This window comes from Pygocentrus nattereri, chromosome 11 (genome assembly GCF_015220715.1).
Source record: "Pygocentrus nattereri isolate fPygNat1 chromosome 11, fPygNat1.pri, whole genome shotgun sequence".
Taxonomy (NCBI): domain Eukaryota; kingdom Metazoa; phylum Chordata; class Actinopteri; order Characiformes; family Serrasalmidae; genus Pygocentrus; species Pygocentrus nattereri.
The window spans coordinates 1,085,001-1,107,171 of NC_051221.1; the positions used below are offsets into that span (position 1 = coordinate 1,085,001).

Genomic DNA, 22,171 nt, shown 5'->3' on the forward strand with positions numbered 1-22,171 from the left:
GCTGTAAATAGTTTTATATAGCACCAAACAGCGTTCATATGTTATGATGTCAAGCTTGTCACAACAAAAGGCTGTACAGAACCCTTTAATCACGCAAAGGGATCTTTGTGTGTTCATGGTTCTATACCGAACCTCTGTCTTTACTAAGGAACCCCTTAGTACTAATAGTACTTAGTACCAATAACTACCTTCTTATACACCAGGTCGATGGGGCAGCCTGAGTTTATGTCCACAAAGTCCACGTCGATGTTCTGATTGAGCAGCTCGGCACATCTGGTCATCGTATCAGGAAAACAGCCCTCCAGCTGCAGGAGGAACATCAGACTGACTTACGAGGATTCAGACACTTATCTAGAAACATGGACAAATATCAGCCCCGCCCATCCAGCCTACGGCACGTGAGCCACGCCCATCCAGCCTACAGCTACAGTTACATTACATTACCTCCCCGGTCACTGAGCTGTGAGCCACAGTTTGTTTGTTTGTTTGTTTACCTGCACTCCAAAGAGGTCCTCGGTGTGGTGTCTCTTCAGCAGGGCCCACTCTGAGGCCTGACCCTGCAGTAGGTTAGTGCACATGGCCATCTCTCCACAGGTGATATCAGCTCCGAACCGCTTACACACGCGCCGGAACGGCAGGTTCCCGCACTGAACACAGCAACGCGGAGCACTTTAACACACTAACCAGCACACCAGAACCCTGAGGAGTCGACTTGCATTACAGTCGTATATTTGTCTTTTAACTAGCGGAGAAGTCCGTAAGAGAAATTAACGCCTCGGATTCTCTTTGTTGCCGTTTTCCTTGTTTGGAAATATTCCACTCATGGCTCTTCAGAAGAGACCAAACTTATTTCGAGCTACTTTTAAGATTTTATATTTAGGTTAACACTGAATAATTGAGAGTAATAATTCTTCGCCGTCGGAAACACAACTCTGAAAAGGTCTTGATTATTTATTTATTTTATTTTAAGAAACATCCATGACTTTTAATGAATGTTAATGGACAAATTATTTCTGATTATTTATACTTATTATTTAAGCAGTTTTGTACGATTTATCCAAGCCCATTTATCATGAAATATTGATAAAAGCTAGCGATTTCAAATTATGTCAGATACAAGGTTTTGTCCCGAAAGCAATAAAATACATTGCACTGAAGAGCAACCAGGGCAAATGCAATTAATCACTACACAGATTATCACTGTTAATCAATTTAATTAGGGATGCAGCGATACCCTTTACTTCAGACTGAGTACAAGTACACATAGTAGTACACACTGAGTACTTACTCAGAACGAAGTATCTGTTAATGATTGGCTGGCTGAGCTGTAGCTGAAGGTCCTCTGAAGCCAGTCAGACACTGTATGATTTTAGAAATGTATTTGGAGACTCACTGTACGTTTGAATAGACCATCATGTTCAAAGCTACGATTTATAAACACACTATGAAACGCTCCGTCTGACTGACCTGCTACGTGAAACGCAGTCTCTACAGACGCTCTGTCTACAGACCGTTATTAATAAAGCTGAATCATTCAGAATAACCGAGTACTGAGTAAACATGCTGAGACGCTGAGCAGTGCTACCAGCACTGAGCACTGCAGCTAAAGCAGGCACTGATGTTCATGGTAGGACAGTTTGGTCTCTCTACAGCCTGATTTACAGAAAAATCATCATATTAATGTTTGTATCTCGATATTCAAACAGAGTAAATTCTCACATACAGACTTTGGTAGCCAAGGTTGACTTTTTCTCCTCTGTTTTACTGGCCTGTGAGTCTCCACCCATTTTGAGGAAGCGGTTGCGACTGTGTTTTTATAAACAGTCTAGAATCTCACAGCGAATTCTGGTGGGAATCTGCCAAGGTGGAATGTTTTAAGTGAGCAATGGCCTTGTGTCTGACTGGGACAGAGTCAGTAACTTTTCTCCGACCGAAGGAGCAGATCCTCCTTCAGAGTTTGTTCGTTAGCGCAGCAGCTACACTCGGCTTACAGCACACAGGGTGTCAAACATTTGTTTCGGTGAGTACAAGTAAATGATACCAGTACCATAATGAGTACCAGTATCGGTATCGATGCATCCCTGGTTTTAATCATTTGACATTCGTGAATTAAACAGAACTACATAATGAACTCCAGTCTGATCTGAAATGAATACATTTACAGTAGATTTCTGTTGCACTGCACTGCACTTCAAAACCAAAAAAAAATTAATATTTAATAAAACCTACCTGCACAAACAATAAAGCAGAAGAGAGATTGAACATCAGTGGGATCTTACCGTGGTTAAAGGAGCCAGATACAGCTTATCTCTGAAATCTACCTGAGAGAAAACACCACAAAACACACTTTAAATAAGACACACAAAAAGGTACATCCTGCCCTAAACATTACAGGTAAATATAAATAATAGCACGTTATTTGGATAAAACTCTGTACGCTGTTAAAAGAAACTGTTTCTACAAGGGTTCATCAGTCAAGACAATGGTCCAATATGGAACTATGAACACTCAAAAAGCCATCTGCAGGCTTAAAAAGCTCAACCATGGTGAAGTGGTGCTTTAGACTGATGGAGAATGTGAGCATAGCACCAACAAAGGTTCTTGTTTTGTATACAACCTTGTCAACAACAACAGAACTCTTTTTGGTTTTCTATATAGAACTGATTGTGAACCCTAAGTAAGTTTTCCAGGTGAAAAGTTTGTGTTTGTTCCTTTTCATAACTGAATGTTTTAAAACAGAACCATCATATAGAGTCAGAAACCACATAAATCAAGTCTATGAGAGATACCGAACAGCTCCACACTGTTTGAGACACATTTGATTATTTATACCTGCTTAGCACCATGCTAATAGATGGGGTATAAGCACATGAATAAGAATACACTTAACATCTCTGATGATGCAGAACAGTAAGCGTTTCCACAGCGAGGCACATTTTATTCTGAATCAGTCTGAGAAGCGACTGCAGTGCATCCGACAAAGGTAGCACTGAGCTTCTTTAACGCAGTGACAGAAAACACTGCATCTCACAGAAAGCGCCAGACGTTAATCAGTTAAATGAGACACACTCTCAGGTTCAGGAGTTGGTTTACTTCTAGCAGATGGTCTAATAAGGCAAGCAAGAACTGAGCAGCAACTCCAAACCACAGAGTCATGTGATCTATCCCCCACCGCCAACTCCCCCCACCCAACATTTCCACCTTAATCACTACTGTACCTGTTTCTTCTCGCATGGGCGCAGCTTGATGATGTCAGCGTCAGTTAGTGGCCCGATGGTCTTCACGAGAGGTGACTGACTGTTCTGCAATTTCCAAACAGAAAATGAATTAATTTACACATTATGACTACGGACTCAAATTGGGCCCTTCATCTAGGGACTTTAATAAACTCAGGCTCTACAGCTGGGGACCACATTTTAAGAACATACATGTATATGGAATCCTTGTCTTTACTAAATAACCATTGAAAGACATTAAGAATGAAGGGATCGTGGACTTCAATGCTGCAGTTAGGAACTCTGGACCTTATCTGTATGACTTGGGTCTTCTGACTCGACTCTATCGTTACATATTCAGGAGCTGGCTTAGACATGCGTATGTAAGACTGCAGCGAGTATGGCCTCTATACACCCTCTATGGCTGAAAACTACTGATTCATCTCCATCTCTATGACTGGAGAGTCAACTCAGACTCTACGGTTAGGGCCTCCTGACTCAACTCATCCTTTAACACTAGTGAAACTGAACTTGATTCGTCTCTATGGCAAAAGGGAGGAATTGTGTTCATCATTTGATGTGGACTCCACAGCTATGGGCTTTTCAGATTCCTTCTACACAACTTTGTAAATTATCAAAAAAGTCTTCACTTTACCTCCGTTTTCAAGTCAGCAGCAGTATCGCTCTGTTCCGACACACACTGCTTCTCCACCTCTGCTACAGCGTCAGTCGTAGCATGCTTGTTTTCAGACCCAGACTTTTTCCCATTTGCTCCTCCTTTAGCCTTTCCTGCACCGATACTCTTCAGGTACGTCTCTGAACGGCTGAAGGTCACCTGTCTCTTCCTGAGCCGTCTCTGGAGCTCCTTATCCAGGCTGTTCCTGACCATCTCTTTCTGGCCGAGGGTTTTACAGACCTCCTCCTTCACCAGGTTCTTAAAGTCAGGTCCCATGTGAGCACTGGCAAACCTGCAGGTGATGCCAAACACACACTTCCCGAAGGTGTCGTACAGATAGCAGCGGTCACCCAGATCTGCCGGTTTGGTGGACATGTAGTCGGCAACATCGTGGATGAACTTGCACTTATCGCCGTAGAAACACTTGCTGTCACGCTCCTGTGTGAAAACAAAGGTGACCATTATAGTGAAAATTTCCTTATAGTCTTTAGCATTAGCACTAGTGCTACTAGGTTATGGAACATATTAGGTAGTGGAGATTTCTACGCCACCAATTAGCAAGACTCCGTGATCCCGAAAAGATCTAATTCTATGGTTTACATGGCACATATTCACTCCTTCCATTCTTTTGTCAATGCCAACTCATGGCGTATAAGCATGTACTACTCATTAGCTGCATTAGACCCATAGCTCGACTCTAAAAATAAGAATCACAGTCCCAGAGCCTTTACGCCTGCCGGGTAAAGGTGTAGTACCTGAACCAGTGAAGGACACAGTCTGCGGTCATCATAGCTGTGAGGCTTCATATGAGGCCGTGACTTGTTCTGGCCCTTCATTTTCTTCTTGTCCTGTTTATTGTCTTCCGCCTGCGCCTCATCGTCCGCTTTCCTCTTCTTAGACTCTGGTTCTCCGGTAGGCTCCTCTGCTGTGCCGTTGTCTCCATCTGTAGACGCTTCTGCTGATTCCTCTCCATCACCTTTCTGATCTTTCAAGCCAGCAGCCAGAAACTCATGAAACTTCTCTCTGGTCGTGATGTACCTGCACATTTAAACAGCTTTAAACAACTGGTCAGAGAAACCGTTGAATCGTCGAGTCTTACTGTGGAATTACTAAGTTCATTCAGAGAAATAATCTGAAAAAGTCTAACTGTTCACCTCCAACTGTTCATTCAGTAAGTCTAATGCTTGACTGTGTTTAACTCTTGACTCAGTGAGTCGAACAGCTGACAGACACACACACACAAAAACTTCAATAGTTTAATAGTGAAAAATAGTTTAATAGTAAGATCAATAGTGGATTTCAACAAGTGGAATTGTTGATTCAGCAAGTCTCACCGTGGATTCAGCAGTCTAATAGTTGATTCAGTTAGCCTAGCCACTGATTCACTGAATCCAACAGTTGATTCAGTTAGTCTAGCCACTGATTCACTGAATCCAACAGTTGATTCAGTTAGTCTAGCCACTGATTCACTGAATCCAACAGTTGATTCAGTTAGTCTAGCCACTGATTTCAGCAGGTGGAACTGTGGATTCAGTGAGCCTAATAGCCGAGTCAGTGAGTCTAACCGCTGATTTCAGCAGGTGTAACTGTGGATTCAGTGAGCCTAATAGCCGAGTCAGTGAGTCTAACCGCTGATTTCAGCAGGTGTAACTGTGGATTCAGTGAGCCTAATAGCCGAGTCAGTGAGTCTAACCGCTGATTTCAGCAGGTGGAACTGTGGATTCAGTGAGCCTAATAGCCGAGTCAGTGAGTCTAACCGCTGATTTCAGCAGGTGTAACTGTGGATTCAGTGAGCCTAATAGCCGAGTCAGTGAGTCTAACCGCTGATTTCAGCAGGTGTAACTGTGGATTCAGTGAGCCTAATAGCCGAGTCAGTGAGTCTAACCGCTGATTTCAGCAGGTGGAACTGTGGATTCAGTGAGCCTAATAGCCGAGTCAGTGAGTCTAACCGCTGATTTCAGCAGGTGGAACTGTGGATTCAGTGAGCCTAATAGCCGAGTCAGTGAGTCTACCCGCTGATTTCAGCAGGTGGAATTGCTGACTCGGTCTATTTCTCGGCTGAATCTGAAGTCTGAACGATGCCTGTCTTACTGTGCTTTCAGGGCTGCCTCTCCTTTCTCCGTCTGTGGTACTGCTGGACAGTCAGCACCTTCTCCACTCCGGTCCACAGCAGCCTCCATCCTGATTCAAACACAACAGAATGAATCGATAAGACACAGGTGAACCTGTCGCTGCTGTGGGACCCAAACCCTGAATCTCCAATACAGAAACTTCACAGGAGAAGAAACGTTCTTAATGAAAAAGTGAAAACGGTTTTGTTTTGCTAATTTAGGCCCACCTACTTCAATCCTAGACACCCTGTCCAGCTCACATCTCCACTGTATGACAGACCGCAGACCATCCGTCTCTGCGGACTTCATCAGCTTCACCGTTCTCCAAGTTCCCCACGTGTTTCAATATTTCAGAGCGAAGTAAACCTGACAGTTCCAGCTCCATCACTCTGAACCCGTGATGGGGTGGAATATTTCAGACTAAACCGGCTCCCCGTTCTCTCAACTGGACCTTTTAACAGATGCCTGAGGAGTGAACCATCTCGCCTGAGGAGCGAACCGCCTCGCCTCAGGCGCGAACCATCTCGCCTGAGGAGCGAACCGCCTCGCCTGAGGAGCGAACCGCCTCGCCTGAGGAGCGAACAGCCTCGCCTGAGGAGCGAACCGCCTCGCCTGAGGAGCGAACCATCTCACCTGAGGAGTGAACAGCCTCGCCTGAGGAGTGAACCATCTCACCTGAGGAGTGAACAGCCTCGCCTGAGGAGTGAACCATCTCGCCTGAGGAGTGAACCGCCTCGCCTGAGGAGTGAACAGCCTCGCCTGAGGAGTGAACCATCTCACCTGAGGAGTGAACAGCCTCGCCTGAGGAGTGAACCATCTCGCCTGAGGAGTGAACCGCCTCGCCTGAGGAGTGAACAGCCTCGCCTGAGGAGTGAACCATCTCACCTGAGGAGTGAACCGCCTCGCCTGAGGAGTGAACCATCTCGCCTGAGGAGTGAACCGCCTCGCCTGAGGAGTGAACAGCCTCGCCTGAGGAGTGAACCATCTCACCTGAGGAGTGAACCGCCTCGCCTGAGGAGTGAACCATCTCGCCTGAGGAGCGAACCGCCTCGCCTCAGGCGCGAACCATCTCGCCTGAGGAGCGAACCGCCTCGCCTGAGGAGCGAACCGCCTCGCCTGAGGAGCGAACCGCCTCGCCTGAGGAGCGAACCATCTCACCTGAGGAGTGAACAGCCTCGCCTGAGGAGTGAACCATCTCACCTGAGGAGTGAACAGCCTCGCCTGAGGAGTGAACCATCTCGCCTGAGGAGTGAACCGCCTCGCCTGAGGAGTGAACAGCCTCGCCTGAGGAGTGAACCATCTCACCTGAGGAGTGAACAGCCTCGCCTGAGGAGTGAACCATCTCGCCTGAGGAGTGAACCGCCTCGCCTGAGGAGTGAACAGCCTCGCCTGAGGAGTGAACCATCTCACCTGAGGAGTGAACCGCCTCGCCTGAGGAGTGAACCATCTCGCCTGAGGAGTGAACCGCCTCGCCTGAGGAGTGAACAGCCTCGCCTGAGGAGTGAACCATCTCACCTGAGGAGTGAACCGCCTCGCCTGAGGAGTGAACCGCCTCGCCTCTGACTCTGTTTTTTCTCTGAAGTTCTCCACACACGCGTGACACTCCGCCTGCGCTACGCCGAAACGGGTCCGTGCGCAAAGCCGTGCCGTCGCGCTGTAGTTCCCAGCCTTTGGCCCCCCTCTGACGTTTTAAAGCGATTAAAAATATTTATCTTAATTTTATTAAAGGAAGTCTCTCCGTGCAGAACGGCTAAACCGGCCGGTAAAGGTGTCCATTAGCCGCAGTTCAACGAGAGAAACACAGTTTACTCTGAAAGCGGGTTTATTTCTCTGTATGGAGTAAAAGCCTCGTTACTCGTGTCAGTGAAGCCTCTCAGCCTCAGCGGCAGCGTGTGACTCAGACGGAGGGTGAAGGGTGAGGAGAGCCGTGTATCTGAGGAGTTTAGCCATAAAAACACCACGCTGAGGTACTGAGACTAGCATGTAGCGTTAGCCTGTGTTTACACGCTGTAAAGCCCCCATAAAGCCGCTAATGCTGTAACTTATAACTCCAATAAACTGACAACGGATACATCAACACCTCGACATGGCCATAATACACAGCCCTGAGGCGGCACGGTTACACATCCACATCCACCCCACAGCTTTCTCAGAACTCGTGGCCTCTATATACTCAATTTTGGCCTCAATGTAGTACAACCCCAGTTCCAGTGAAGTTGGGACGTTGTGTAAAACATAAATAAAAACAGAATACGATGATTTGCAAATCCTTTTCAACCTATAATCAACTGAATCCACTACAAAGACGAGATATTTAATGTTCAAATGGATAAACTTTATTGTGTTTTGCAAATATTCACTCATTTTGAATTTGATGCCTGCAACACATTCCAAAGAAGTTGGGACAGGGGCAACAAAAGACTGGGAAAGTTGAGGAATGCTCAAAAAACAGCTGTTTGGAACATTCCACAGGTGAACAGGTTAATTGGAAACAGGTGAGGGTCATGATTGGGTATAAAGGGAGCATCCCTGAAAGGCTCAGTCGTTCACAAGCAAGGGCGGGCGAGGTTCACCACTTAGAACAACTGCATGAGCTGAATGCCCGTGACCTTCGACCCCTCACGCGGCACTGCATTAAAAACCCACATCATTCTGTAACGGATATTCCCACATGGGATCAGGAACACTTCGGAAAACCACTGTCAGTGAACTCAGTTCGTCGCTCCATCTACAAGTGCAAGTTAAAACTCTGCCATGCAAAGCGAAGCCACATTTCAACACCACCCAGAAACGCCGCCGGCTTCTCTGGGCCGAGCTCATCTGAGATGGACTGAGTGGAAAAGTGTCCTGTGGTCTGACGCGTCCACATTTCACACTGTTTCTGGAAATCATGGACGTCGTGTCCTCCGGGCCAAAGAGGAAAAGGACTGTCCGGATTGTTATCAGTGCAAAGTTCAAAAGCCAGCATCTCTGATGGTGTGGGGGGTGTTAGTGCCCATGGCAGGGGTAACCTGCACATCTGTGAAGGCCCCATTAATGCTGAAAGGTACATCCAGGTTTTGGAGCAACATCTGCTGCCATCCAAGCAGCGTCTTTTTCAGGGACGTCCTGCTTATTTCAGCAAGACGATGCCAAACCACATTCTGCACGTGTTCCAACAGCGTGGCTTCGTAGTAAAAGAGTGCGGGTACTAGACTGACCTGCCTGCAGTCCAGACCGTCTCCCATTGAAAATGTGTGGCGCATTATGAAGCTCAAAATACGACAGCGGAGCCCCCCGGACTGCTGAGCAGCTGAAGCTGGACATCAAGCAGGAATGGGAAAGAATTCCACCTACAAAGCTTCAACAATCAGTGTCCTCAGTTCCCAAACGCTTATTGAGTGTTAAAGGAAAGGTGATGTAACACAGTGGGAAACACGCCCCTGTCCCAACTTCTCTGGAACGTGTTGCAGGCATCAAATTAGACCACGTTCACCACATCTTCATAAGAAAACCTCACCTGTTTCAGCTTTTAGAGGGCCTGCAAGCAGATTCTGCACTGAAAGCAGCGCCACACGCGGTCAAAGCCAGAGAACAAACACCTTCAAAATGTGCACTCATAAGTATCTGGACATCTGAATAGACCACCATCTACTCACAGGGAGTAAGAAAACAATATTCACTACACACCCACATTTTACGTGCCACAGCACATATACAGTCATGTGCAAAAGTTTGGGTGCCCCTGCTCAAATGAAAAGGCCCAATTGAACACACCCTTCGCAGAGAACACACTTAAATATGACACTTTGGTGAAAATTTTAGTGCACTGTTTCTGTTCATTTACTGAGTTTAACAGAGAAGAAATGTGCCATGACTTCAGCTTTGGCCACAATCTGTGTTCACTATGTTAAGCTCAGCCAAATAAACAGTAGGTGTGTATTTAAATGTGCACTGCATGTGTTCATTTTTCACACGTGTGCACAAACATTTGCACAAGACTGTATATATTGTAGCATTTGTTGTTTCAAAGACTCAGAATGCACATCATGTTGTTACTCTGATGCTGAGATGGCATAAGGTTGCAATATGCAAATGAGCCCCCTGACACGGTGTTTGTTTACTGGGTGCTGTGAGCCTCCTGACCAATCAGCCAGAGAAACTCCAAACAAGTCACATTTTTCCATAAGGACAGTAGATTGATCAGAACACTGTGGACCTTTATGTCCCAACACTGATTCGTCGGTATGTACTTCATTACTTAATCACTAATTACTTTTCTGTCAGTAGTGTCCAAAGTCCGGCCCCGGGGCCAGATGCGGCCCTCAGACGGATGTTAATCAGTTTCTATTTCAGTGTGTGTTATAAATGACCCTCCAGCCAGTTCACTGCAGTTCCTCCCCTCACCTGATGGGGGCAGCAGTGCTGTAAGATCACAGTTTAACGCTGCGGTAACAAAGTTCTCTAAAGTTGAAGAGCCTTTCTTCTCAGACTGACCTGCAGCTTCGTCTACTGACCACATTCAGTCCAGACTGAGCTGTGAAGCTCAGACTGACACAGAGATGGAAATCTGAACTGTTTCATCGAGAGACGCAGAAAATGAGCCTCATATTTCAAAAGACTGTAATGAGTTTAACGCCGACAGACAGGAAACGGAATGAAGATCACAGTAAATATTCAGGAGAGAAAGTTCAGCAGGACCAGAGTCTCACAGTACCAACTGCTTACCAGAGATAAAACCTGAGTTTATTTGAAATGGAAAGAACATCATCTAACAAACTGAACATCTATGGAATCTCCCAAATTATATTTTGGAAGAAGTGAATACTTGGAGAGGAATTTAATTAATAAATCAGATGTTTTATTGTTACTCTTAATCAATTTAATCATTATAAGCACTTCCTGATCTACACTGCTCTGAGCAATGTTTTGCTCCTGCATGTTTTACACAGTGATAGGAAACACAGCAGCTCACAGAAAGATCAGAAGTGCTGATATTGTGAAAACTTAGGCCTCGTATTTTGAGTGATTTGTGGAAAAATAATATTTTGGCTCTCAGGTATTCTGACATGGTACAATCTGGTCCTATTTAATAAAGTTTAGACACCCCTGCTGTTGTAAGGCATATCACAATAGTAAAATATGTATCAAGCACGATCATGATGACAGTGTTTTATCCACAATGTGAAGCTCTCAGAGTCTAAACTCTCGTAGTTTCTCCAGTTTAGCATCAAAGCGTTTCTTGCTCATGTCCAGGATGGCTATTCCGCTGGCATCAAAGTTGTAGCCCAAACCGTTTAGATCGTCTAGACGCTGCTTCAACGTGACTGCGCTGAAATCCAGCACTTTTGGCTTCTCCACGATCTGCCTGACATCAATTCCACCTTCGACTAGGCAGTCCAGCTTCTCGTTTAGCCTCTCAGGTGAGACAAACAGCACCTGAGTGTAGTTCAGCACCAGCTTCTTCATCTCCACCTTGCGACAGCCCAGAGATCTCAGCTTCACCCACAGGCTCTTAAAGTTCCTCTTTAGGCTGGTGTGGGAAAGGTCTAAGATGTCTGCTCCATGACTCTGCAACAGGCTCAGAGCTTCAGTGTCGCTGAGCTTCAGCGAGGCTAGCAGAAACTCAATGTTAGCCTTGATGCGCTTGGTGCTGCGGATCAGGATGTAAACGTTCCTGGAGATGATGGCTCTGGCAAAGGCTTCATGGTCTTTCCCACCTAGACTCACACAAACGCTCTGCAGAAGCTCCACCATGGTCCGGTTCAGCTCCAGGCTGTTGGAGAACACTCGAGGAGCCTTCATTAGCAGCTTCGGAAGGTCATGGGGTGTGATTCCCAGTGAGCTCAGGAACAGGATGTTCTTCTCCAGGTTCTCGTTGTCGCTGGAGCGGAAGAAGGACTCCGGAGAGCGATCCAAGATCCTCACAATCTCAGCATCGTCCTGGAAAATGTTGCGCCAGAGTTGCCAGCGCTCCTCCAGGTGCTCACCTGACCGCGTTATGGCTCTCGGGAACCTCGAGATGATGCTGGCGATGACCTCTCGACTGGCCCCTTTGCTGCTGAGGAACTCAGCCAGGCCGTGCTCGTTCGTCAGGACTTTACGGAGGACACCAGGCTGCCGCTGCCGAGCCATTTTCAGATCCACTCCAAGGATGGTGAGGTTCTCCAGCAGGGAGACGTTCTCCGAGCCATTGGAGGGCGCTGTGGCAGCTCGGGTTGCGCTGAAGAACCTGGAGAAAAAAATTATTTATTAATTAAATTACTTTTAATACAATTATTAATTTATAAATAACTCTAGATCACTCAGCTGTAGGTGATGAATAACTCTAGATACCTCAGCTTTAGGTGATGAATAAGTCTAGATATCACAGCTGTAGGTGATGAATAACTAGATGTCTCAGTTGTAGGTGATGAATAACTCTAGGTAGCTCAGCTGTAGGTTTTGAATAATTCTAGATATCTCAGGTGTAGTTGATGGATAATTCTAGATACCTCAGCTTTAGGTGATGAATAAGTCTAGATATCACAGCTGTAGGTGATGAATAACTAGATGTCTCAGTTGTAGGTGATGAATAACTCTAGGTAGCTCAGCTGTAGGTTTTGAATAATTCTAGATATCTCAGGTGTAGCTGATGGATAATTCTAGATACCTCAGCTTTAGGTGATGAATAACTCTAGATATCACAGCTGTTGGTGAGGAATAACTCTAGATATCACAGCTGTAGGTGATGGATAACTCTAGATATTTCAGTTGTAGTTGATGAATAACTATATATAGTTCAGCATTAGGTGATAAATAACTAGATATCACAGCTGTAGGTGAGGAATAACTCTAGATATCACAGCTGTAGGTGAGGAATAACTCTAGATACCTCAGCTGTAGGTGATGAATAACTCCAGATGTCTCAGTTGTAGTTGATGGATAACTTTAGATAGTTCAGCTGTAGGTGATGAATAACTCTAGATAGCTCAGCTGTAGGTGATGAATAACTCTAGATATTTCAGTTGTAGTTGATGGATAACTTTAGATAGTTCAGCTGTAGGTGATGAATAACACTAGATAGCTCAGCTGTAGGTGATGAATAACTCTAGATATTTCAGTTGTAGTTGATGGATAACTTTAGATATCACAGCAGTAGCTGATGGATAACTAGATATTTCAGTTGTAGTTGATGGATAACTTTAGATAGTTCAGCTGTAGGTGATGAATAACTCTAGATAGCTCAGCTGTAGGTGATGAATAACTTTAGATAGCTCAGCTGTAGGTGATGAATAACTCTAGATGTCTCAGTTGTAGCTGATGAGTAACTCTAGATAGTTCAGCTGTAGGTGATGAATAACTCTAGATATTTCAGTTGTAGTTGATGGATAACTTTAGATAGTTCAGCTGTAGCTGATGAATAACTCTAGATATTTCAGTTGTAGTTGATGGATAACTCTAGATGTCTCAGTTGTAGCTGATGAATAACTCTAGATAGTTCAGCTGTAGCTGATGAATAACTCTAGATATTTCAGTTGTAGTTGAGGGATAACTTTAGATAGTTCAGCTGTAGCTGATGAATAACTCTAGATAGCTCAGCTGTAGGTGATGAATAACTCTAGATATTTCAGTTGTAGTTGATGGATAACTTTAGATATCACAGCAGTAGCTGATGGATAACTCTAGATATTTCAGTTGTAGTTGATGGATAACTTTAGATAGTTCAGCTGTAGGTGATGAATAACTCTAGATAGCTCAGCTGTAGGTGATGAATAACTTTAGATAGCTCAGCTGTAGGTGATGAATAACTCTAGATGTCTCAGTTGTAGCTGATGAGTAACTCTAGATAGTTCAGCTGTAGGTGATGAATAACTCTAGATATTTCAGTTGTAGTTGATGGATAACTTTAGATAGTTCAGCTGTAGCTGATGAATAACTCTAGATATTTCAGTTGTAGTTGATGGATAACTTTAGATAGTTCAGCTGTAGCTGATGAATAACTCTAGATATTTCAGTTGTAGTTGATGGATAACTCTAGATATTTCAGTTGTGGTTGAGGGATAACTTTCGATAGTTCAGCTGTAGCTGATGAATAACTCTAGATATTTCAGTTGTAGTTGATGGATAACTTTAGATAGTTCAGCTGTAGCTGATGAATAACTCTAGATATTTCAGTTGTAGTTGATGGATAACTTTAGATAGCTCAGCTGTAGCTGATGAATAACTCTAGATATTTCAGTTGTAGTTGATGGATAACTTTAGATAGTTCAGCTGTAGCTGATGAATAACTCTAGATATTTCAGTTGTAGTTGATGGATAACTTTAGATAGCTCAGCTATAGGTAATTAATAACTCCAGATAGCTCAGTTTACAGTGTCAAACATGTCCAGATGAAGCCAGTGCTGATCTGACCTGTGAAGTGTGGAGACAGTGATGGAGATGGGGGCTGCAGTGATGGTGCTGGGCTGCAGGAATGCTCTGTGGTGGCCCCTCAGCAGAGACGTAGAGATCTGCCGTAAGGCCATTATTCATTCATCACATCTGAGAGAGATAAAAACACATCAGACGAGAGCAGAACATCAGCCTGGACTAAATAAGACAGAGTGGAAATCAGAGCTTCAGAACTTACAGTCATCAGATATTTAATATGCAATCATCTCTAATAAAAGACACCTGGAACATCTGGTCCAGTTCATAAGCAGAGGTGACCACTACAACAGGACTGGGCTCTCAAATATGAGAAAATGACATGATAAGCATTTTAATGTATTTCTTTTAAATCACTTAGAGCTGCATTTTAAGATGAAATGTGCTGCACAGTATTAATAAAATATACTTAATTACAATTTAAAGATGAGTAGAAAGGATCATCAATGAACAAACAGGTGAACAGATGTTATGAATAATAGCTGAGCAGAAAACAGGCCTTATTAATAATAATTGATTAGATGAGCTGAGGTTATCAGTAATCACTGAGCGGGTGAAATTAGGTTATTGATCAGAAATCATTAATAATAACACAAAGTAGACAGAGGTGTGAATCTGATCAATGACAGCTGATCAGATCTGCAGTGATGTGCGAGTCGGGTCTTTGATCGTGTCTCCCTCGCTCTGATCAACATCATTAAAACGAGTTTTTAATCAAATATTATTATTATCTCGTTCCTCACCACCCAGGCTCTTCCTTCTTCAGCGCCTCACTGCTGAACACAGAGGACAGCAGCGCCCCCTGCCGGAGCGGAGGTCATTACAGTCTGTCCGCCAGGGGGCAGCATAATACCTAAAATCATGCCAGTCACGGTGACGAGCTATCGACACTGATTCTCACCACACTGCTCATAGTCTCATCAGACATCACCACCTTTTCAGTGTTTTAAACATTCAGATGTAGTAGTGGAGCTGCGCACTGATTAACTACTATAGTTCTTACAATAACTACAACAACAACAACAATTACGTACTTCTTCTTCTTCTTCTTCTTCTTCTTTCGGCTGCTCCCTTTAGGGGTCGCCACAGCGGATCATCTGCCTCCATCTTGCCCTATCCACTGCCTCCTCTACTTTCACACCAACCATCTCCACTACCTCCATAAACCTTCTCTGAGGTCTACCTCTTCTCCTTCTACCCAGCAGCTCCATCTCCAACATTCTTTGCCCAATATATCCACTATTCCTCCTCAACACATGTCCAAACCATCTCAACCTGGCCTCTCTGGCTTTATCTCCAAACTGCTCCACCTTCATTGTCCCTCTGATCTGCTCATTTCTAATCTTGTCCATCCTTGTCACTCCCAACGAAAATCTCAGCATCTTCATCTCCACCACCTCCAGCTCAGCCTCCTGTCTTTTAGACAGAGCCACAGTCTCCAAACCATACATAATAGCAGGACGCACTGCTGTCTTGTAGACCTTCCCTTTCACTCTTACTGCTATCCTTCTGTCACACATCAGCCCTGACACCCGTCTCCACCCACTCCATCCTGCCTGCACCCTCTTCTTCACCTCTTTTCTACACTGTCCATTGCTCTGGATGGTTGATCCATGATATTTGAAGTCATCCGCCTTTATGACCTCTACTCCTTGCATCTTCACCTTTCCACCTGCCTCCCTCTCATTCACACACATGTATTCCGTCTTGTCTCTACTGACCTTCATTCCTTTCCTCTCCAGTGCAAACCTCCACCTCTCCAGATTCTCTTCCACCTGCTCTCTACTCTCACCACAGATTACAATGTCATCTGCAAACATCATGGTCCATGGACACCATTGCAAACCAGAAGGGGCTCAAAACTGATCCCTGATGTAACCCCACCTTCACATTGAAACCATTTGTCACTCCAACTGCACACCTCACCACTGTCTCACTATCCTCATACATGTCCTGCACCACCCTAACATACTTTTCAGCTACACCTGACTTCCTCATACAGTACCACAGTTCCTGTCTTGGCACCCCATCATCTGCCTTCTCTAGATCCACAAAGACACAATGCAGCTCCTTCTGACCTTCTCTGTACTTCTCTACCAACACTCTCAACGCAAAAATTGCATCTGTGGTGCTGTTTCTGGGCATGAAACCAAACTGCTGCTCACTGATCTAAACCTCTCACCTTAGCCTTGCTTCAACAACTCTTTCCCATACCTTCATGATGTGGCTCATCAACTTTATACCTCTGTAGTTACTGCAGTTCTGCACATCACCCTTGTTCTTAAAAATGGGGACCAGTGCACTGCTTCTCCACTCATCAGGCATCCTCTCACTCTCCAGGATTCTGTTAAACAACCTGGTTAAAAAGTCCACTGCCTTCTCTCCTAAACATCTCCATACCTCCACAGGTCTGTCATCTGGACCAACTGCCTTTCCATTCTTCATCCTTTTTAAAGCTGCCCTCACTTCCACCTTACTAATTCTCTGCACTTCCTGATCCACTATCTCTCCCCCCGTTGTCCTGCTCTCTCTCTCTCGTTTTCCTCATTCATTAGTTCTTCAAAGTACTCCTTCCATCTACTCACCACTCTCTGTTCACTCACTAGTACATTTCCCTCTCTATCCTTTATCAGCCTAACCTGCTGTACATCCTTTCCAGCTCTATCTCTCTGTTTAGCCAAACGATACAAGTCCTTTACTCCTTCTTTACTGTCCAGCCTCTCATACAGCTCCTCATAGGCCTGAGCCTTTGCCTTTGCCACCATTCTTTTCACTATGCGACCAGCCTCACAGAACTCCTGCCTACTTCCTTCATCTCTCTGGTTATCCCACTTTTTCTTAGCTGCCTTCTTCTTCTGAATGCTCTCCTGGACTTCCTCATTCCACCACCAACTTTCCTTGTCTTCTTTCCTCTGTCCAGACGAAACTCCCAACATATTCTGCCAGTTTCCCTCACCACCTTAGCTGTAGTTTCCCAGTCCTCAGGTAGCTCCTCACTGCCCCCAAGGGCCTGATGCAATTTTTCCCTGAACTGCCTGCAACCATCCTCCTCCTTCAGCTTCCACCATCTAATCTTTGGCTCTGTCTTCACTCTCTTCCTCTTCTTTGTTTCTAACCTCATTCTACAGACAACCACCCTATGCTGCCTTGCTACACTTTCCCCTGGCACCACTTTACAATCTCCAATCTCCTTTAGGTGGCATCTCCTGCTAAGGATATAATCCACCTGTGTGCACCTCCCTCCACTCTTGTATGTCACCCTGTGTTCTTCCCTCTTCTGAAAATACGTGTTCACCACAGCCATTTCCATTCTCTCTGCAAAATCTACAACCATCTGACCTTCCGCATTTCTGTCTTTCACACCATCCATACCCAGCACCTCTTCATCCCCTCTGTTCCCTTCACCAACATGTCCATTGAAGTCTGCACCAATCACCAATCTCTCCTCTCTAGGGACACCATCTACCACTTCATCCATCTTACTCCAAAATTCCTCTTTCTCCTCTAACTGACAACCAACCTGTGGTGCATATGAACTGACCACATTCAAAATTACACCATCAACCTCCAACTTCAGGCTCATGATCCTGTCTGACACTCTCTTTACATCCAGAACACTTTTCCCAAGCTGCTCCTTTAGGATTATCCCTACTCCATTTCTCTTCCTCTCTACACCATGACAGAACAGTTTGAATCCACCTCCAATGTTCCTGGCCTTGCTTCCTTTCCATCTGGTCTCCTGGACACACAGAATATCTACCTCCCTTCTCTCCATCATGTCTGCAAGCTCTCTGCCATTACCAGTCATTGTCCCTTTGTTCAGAGTCCCTACTCTAACCTTCACACTCCTGCCTTTCCTTCTCTCTCGCTGCCTTCTAACGCGCCTTCCTTTTTACACCGGATGCCCTTCCTGACGCAACCCTCACCATTTATCCGGGCTTGGGACCGGCACCAGAAGTACACAAAGTACACCCCTAATGGCTGGTTTGACAACAATTATGTACAAATTTTTCAAAATACATAAATCTTTCTGTATTTCTGTCCATCTACCTACCTGTCTGTCTGTCTATCTATCTATCTATTAGTCTGTATACATATCAGCCTGTATATCTATCAGTATGCACATCAGTCTGTGTAACAGTCTGTATATCAGTCTGTATATCTATGAGACTGCGTGTCAGTCTGTATATCAGTCTGTATGTCTATCAGTCTATGCGTCAGTCTGTATGTATATTTATCAGTATATACACCAGTCTGTGTAACAGCCTCTTTATCAGTCAAAATATATATCAGTATGTATATCAGTCCGTTTATCTACCAGACTATATATCAGTCTATATGCCAGTGTTTATCTATCTGTCTGTAAGTCAGTCTATATATCTATCAGACTATATCAGTTTGTATGTCTATCAATCTGTATGTCAGTCTGTTTATCTATCAGACTATGTATTGTCTATCACTCTATGTATCTCAGTCTGTGTGTCTAACAGTCTATATATTATTCTATATGTCTATCAGTTTGTATATTAGTCTATATATTTTAGTCTATATCTATCAGTCTGTCTATCTATCAGTGTGCAAATCATTCTGTATATGTATCAGTCTGTATATCAGTCAGTATATCTAACAGTCTGTATGTCAATCTGTGTATGTCTGCATATCTATCGGTCTTCAGTCATCAGCTATATCTAACAGTCTGTATATCAGTCTGTCTGTCTGTGACTGTGTGTGTGTGCTCAGGTGTTAATAATTAAGGTAAATGAGAGTGTCTCAGTGAGTCCAGATGGTTTCTCCTCTTTAATCAGACAGATGACTCTATTCAGTGAAACACCCCTCCCACTGCCCTCTACTCATCTGACCACTCCAGATCAGCGTCTCTGTGTTCTTCTCCTCCTTCATCCCCCACAGGTCTGTTTATTCCAGGATCAGTCCTGACCTCATTAATATTTAACACACACACACTATACCCCCCCCCCACCGAACACATGATCAGCTGTGTGTGATTCTTCATTCTGCCTGCCCTGCTGAACGCATAAAGAGCACATATCATGGAAAAACCCCAATCACTTCCCTTCACTTTCTTTATTTTAATAAGAGCTTCCTCTGCTACATAAACACTATCGGGGTTTCAGTCCACATGTGGAAAGACATCTCCAAAAACAGCCTCTTTTGTGATGTCACAACAACCAACACATCCACAAACATCCACCCATTCAGCCTACAGCAGTTTAGCCCCACCCATTCAGTCTACAGTAGTTTAGCCCCACCCATTCAGCCTACATCAGTTTAGCCCCACCCATTCAGTTTACAGCAGTTTAGCCCCACCCATTCAGTCTACAGCAGTTTAACCCCACCCATTCAGCCTACAGCTGTTTAGCCCCACCCATTCAGCCTACAGCAGTTTAGCCCCACCCATTCAGCCTACAGCAGTTTAGCCCCACCCATTCAGTTTACAGCAGTTTAGCCCCACCCATTCAGTTTACAGCAGTTTAGCCCCACCCATTCAGTCTACAGCAGTTTAGCCCCACCCATTCAGTTTACAGCAGTTTAGCCCCACCCATTCAGTTTACAGCAGTTTAGCCCCACCCATTCAGTCTACAGCAGTTTAGCCCCACCCATTCAGCCTACAGCTGTTTAGCCCCACCCATTCAGTCTACAGCAGTTTAGCCCCACCCATTCAGCCTACAGCTGTTTAGCCCCACCCATTCAGCCTACAGCAGTTTAGCCCCACCCATTCAGCCTACAGCTGTTTAGCCCCACCCATTCAGTCTACAGCAGTTTAGCCCCACCCATTCAGCCTACAGCAGTTTAGCCCCACCCATTCAGTCTACAGCAGTTTAGCCCCACCCATTCAGCCTACAGCAGTTTAGCCCCACCCATTCAGTCTACAGCAGTTTAGCCCCACCCATCCAGTTTACAGCAGTTTAGCCCCACCCATTCAGTCTACAGCAGTTTAGCCCCACCCATTCAGCCTACAGCAGTTTAGCCCCACCCATTCAGCCTACAGCAGTTTAGCCCCACCCATTCAGTTTACAGCAGTTTAGCCCCACCCATTCAGCCTACAGCAGTTTAGCCCCACCCATTCAGTCTACAGCAGTTTAGCCCCACCCATTCAGCCTACAGCAGTTTAGCCCCACCCATTCAGTTTACAGCAGTTTAGCCCCACCCATTCAGTTTACAGCAGTTTAGCCCCACCCATTCATACTGAAGTTATGCGAATAATGCACACTTTTAACACAAAGGGCTCCATATAGAACCAATATAAAGGTTCTTTGACTTGTATCAATAGAAGAACCTTTAAAGAATCTCTAAAGAACCATTTTGTAAATAGAAGAGTTTTATCTAGCATGTAAACACCACTGAGGTTCTCTTATTAGCAAAACAGGCTCTATATAGAACCACTAAAAAGGTTATCCCGCTGTTGTGCATTAAATGAAGCTAGAACTTTATTTAAGAGGAACCGAGAGGAGAACATTAAGAGCACAGCAGTCAGCGGTCTGCTGCTGGTTTCAGTTACGGCTCTGATACTCGACCCCTCAGACATTAATAATGCACAGGCCGAGCTCTCCGGCTGGACGCAGGCGGGCCGGCTGCAGCCGGACGCAGGTGCACAGGTGAGGAGGTGAGCAGGTGAGCTGAGCTGCGGAGAGGAGAGGAACATGTCGAAGAGAAGATGGGTGGAACTGAAGATCTGCCAGACGATCAGCTGTTCTGCCCCGGTCAGCCGTGCTCACCGGCCTTCATCACCCACCGCTACAGGTAGGGAAACAGCACACAGGCTAACAGCACACAACACCTGAGGGGTCAGAGCCGGTGCTCTGAGTCTGAGAACGGGCGCTGAGGGACTCCAGCAGAGCCCAGAACAGCAGCAGGCTGGATTCGACCTGTTTAGCTGAGAGGTGGAACCTAATCATTCCCATAATTATCAGCGGGCTGACTGCCCACCCTGCTAGAAAACCAGGATGGACCAGCACGGCTGACCACCAGTAGAACCAGCGTATCCCTCCTGTCAGAACGAAAGCTCGTATCTCCAAAATGCGACTTTACAGGAGAAGGAAAAGCACGCTGTACTTCTAATGGAGGTCAATGGAACCAGAATTCTCTCTGAGTAATTCTGGGCCGCTTCTTTCGGTCCATTCGTCATGAAATTCACACACAGTGTAAAGAGCAGCAGGTACTTTCAAGTCCCGGCAAAAACGGAAAAATGCCAAAAATATAACATACATGCATAAAGTAACACGTGACATATGACCTGTCCTGTAACACAGAATAATGGGGGGGGTTCATGCATCTTCCACACACTTCGGCAGGACGCACAAATTGACAACATGTTATTGATCGTTTAAATATGGTTTTTAAAATTCTTCTCCATTGATTTATTGATTTATTTTATTGATAAAGCCTAATAAAACCGGGATCCGGGTCCAGGGACTGAAAACTCCTCCCCGGGGTTTACATCCAACCGGCTCAACAGCGCCGCTGCTCCTCTGAGCGAAGCGGAGAAGCCAGGCAGGCGGAACCAAAGCCCGGAGTGGAGTCTTTCGCTTTCCGGACCCGGAAAGAGTGGTTCTATTTAGGAACATGAGCTCTATTTAGAACCATAGGTTCTAGATGGAACCCTAAACTTTTAATAAGTGCACAGGCTGTATGGTTCTATGGAACAAGAGCAGAGCCCCTTTAGAACCATAGAACCTTTGGAGAACCTTGTCTCTTTAAAAGAGTCCAGCGCTTTAAGCGTGACGGTGACGGTGCCGCGTGACGTCACCCCTCCCCCCCGTGTT

The 22,171-nt window shown here is 45.2% G+C and overlaps 3 protein-coding genes across 6 annotated transcripts in view; all 3 read right to left on the reverse strand.

Moving 5' to 3' along the window:
• Positions 1–7,648, reverse strand: part of dus3l (dihydrouridine synthase 3-like (S. cerevisiae)) — a 13,246-nt gene extending 5,598 nt beyond the window's left edge. Inside the window, exons 1-8 of one of the 3 annotated variants that reach the window (XM_017688197.2) lie at positions 7,518–7,648; positions 5,983–6,072; positions 4,647–4,929; positions 3,871–4,329; positions 3,219–3,302; positions 2,280–2,321; positions 495–647; positions 189–305 (exon numbers count right to left, since the gene is read on the reverse strand). In XM_017688197.2, the coding sequence (XP_017543686.1) occupies positions 189–305; positions 495–647; positions 2,280–2,321; positions 3,219–3,302; positions 3,871–4,329; positions 4,647–4,929; positions 5,983–6,071 (1,227 nt within the window). In that variant the 5' untranslated portion in view covers position 6,072; positions 7,518–7,648. Of the gene's footprint in view, positions 1–188; positions 306–494; positions 648–2,279; positions 2,322–3,218; positions 3,303–3,870; positions 4,330–4,646; positions 4,930–5,982; positions 6,073–6,719; positions 6,751–6,887; positions 6,923–7,517 lie in introns of those variants that run through there. The other 2 variants (XM_037543044.1, XM_037543043.1) reach the window with 2 other exon arrangements.
• LOC119264308 lies at positions 6,420–10,503 on the reverse strand. The gene is made up of 4 exons (XM_037542777.1): positions 10,389–10,503; positions 7,812–7,935; positions 6,636–7,683; positions 6,420–6,572 (listed from the first exon to the last, which is right to left on the reverse strand). Exons 1-4 carry the CDS (start codon positions 10,501–10,503, stop codon positions 6,444–6,446), a joined length of 1,416 nt encoding a protein of 471 aa, XP_037398674.1. The 3' UTR covers positions 6,420–6,443.
• An 84-nt stretch (positions 10,504–10,587) lies between these two features.
• On the reverse strand, positions 10,588–15,174 carry LOC108415193 (transcription termination factor 1, mitochondrial). 2 transcript variants are annotated; one of them, XM_017688199.1, is made up of 3 exons: positions 15,134–15,174; positions 14,376–14,504; positions 10,588–12,213 (listed from the first exon to the last, which is right to left on the reverse strand). In XM_017688199.1, the coding sequence occupies exons 2-3, from the start codon at positions 14,486–14,488 to the stop codon at positions 11,175–11,177; spliced, it is 1,152 nt and encodes a 383-aa protein (XP_017543688.1). In that variant the 5' UTR covers positions 14,489–14,504; positions 15,134–15,174; the 3' UTR covers positions 10,588–11,174. The 2 variants fall into 2 exon arrangements, with proteins under 2 accessions (XP_017543688.1, XP_017543689.1); XM_017688200.2 differs by lacking the exon at positions 15,134–15,174 and adding an exon at positions 14,593–14,716.
• Between the last annotated feature and the right edge of the window lie 6,997 nt (positions 15,175–22,171).

Bases quoted from the DNA above. Each gene is read 5' to 3' on its own strand.
- LOC119264308 (XM_037542777.1), bottom strand. From the start codon at position 10,503: ATGTGGTCAGTAGACGAAGCTGCAGGTCAGTCTGAGAAGAAAGGCTCT. The intron at 7,936-10,388 runs GTGAGGGGAGGA...TAAACTCCTCAG, and splicing joins AGCACTGCTGCCCCCATCAG to ATACACGGCTCTCCTCACCC. The intron at 6,573-6,635 runs GTGAGATGGTTC...TTCGCTCCTCAG, and splicing joins CGAGGCTGTTCACTCCTCAG to GCGAGGCGGTTCGCTCCTCA.
- LOC108415193 (XM_017688199.1), bottom strand. From the start codon at position 14,488: ATGGCCTTACGGCAGATCTCTACGTCTCTGCTGAGGGGCCACCACAGA. The intron at 12,214-14,375 runs GTCAGATCAGCA...TTTTTTCTCCAG, and splicing joins ACTGTCTCCACACTTCACAG to GTTCTTCAGCGCAACCCGAG.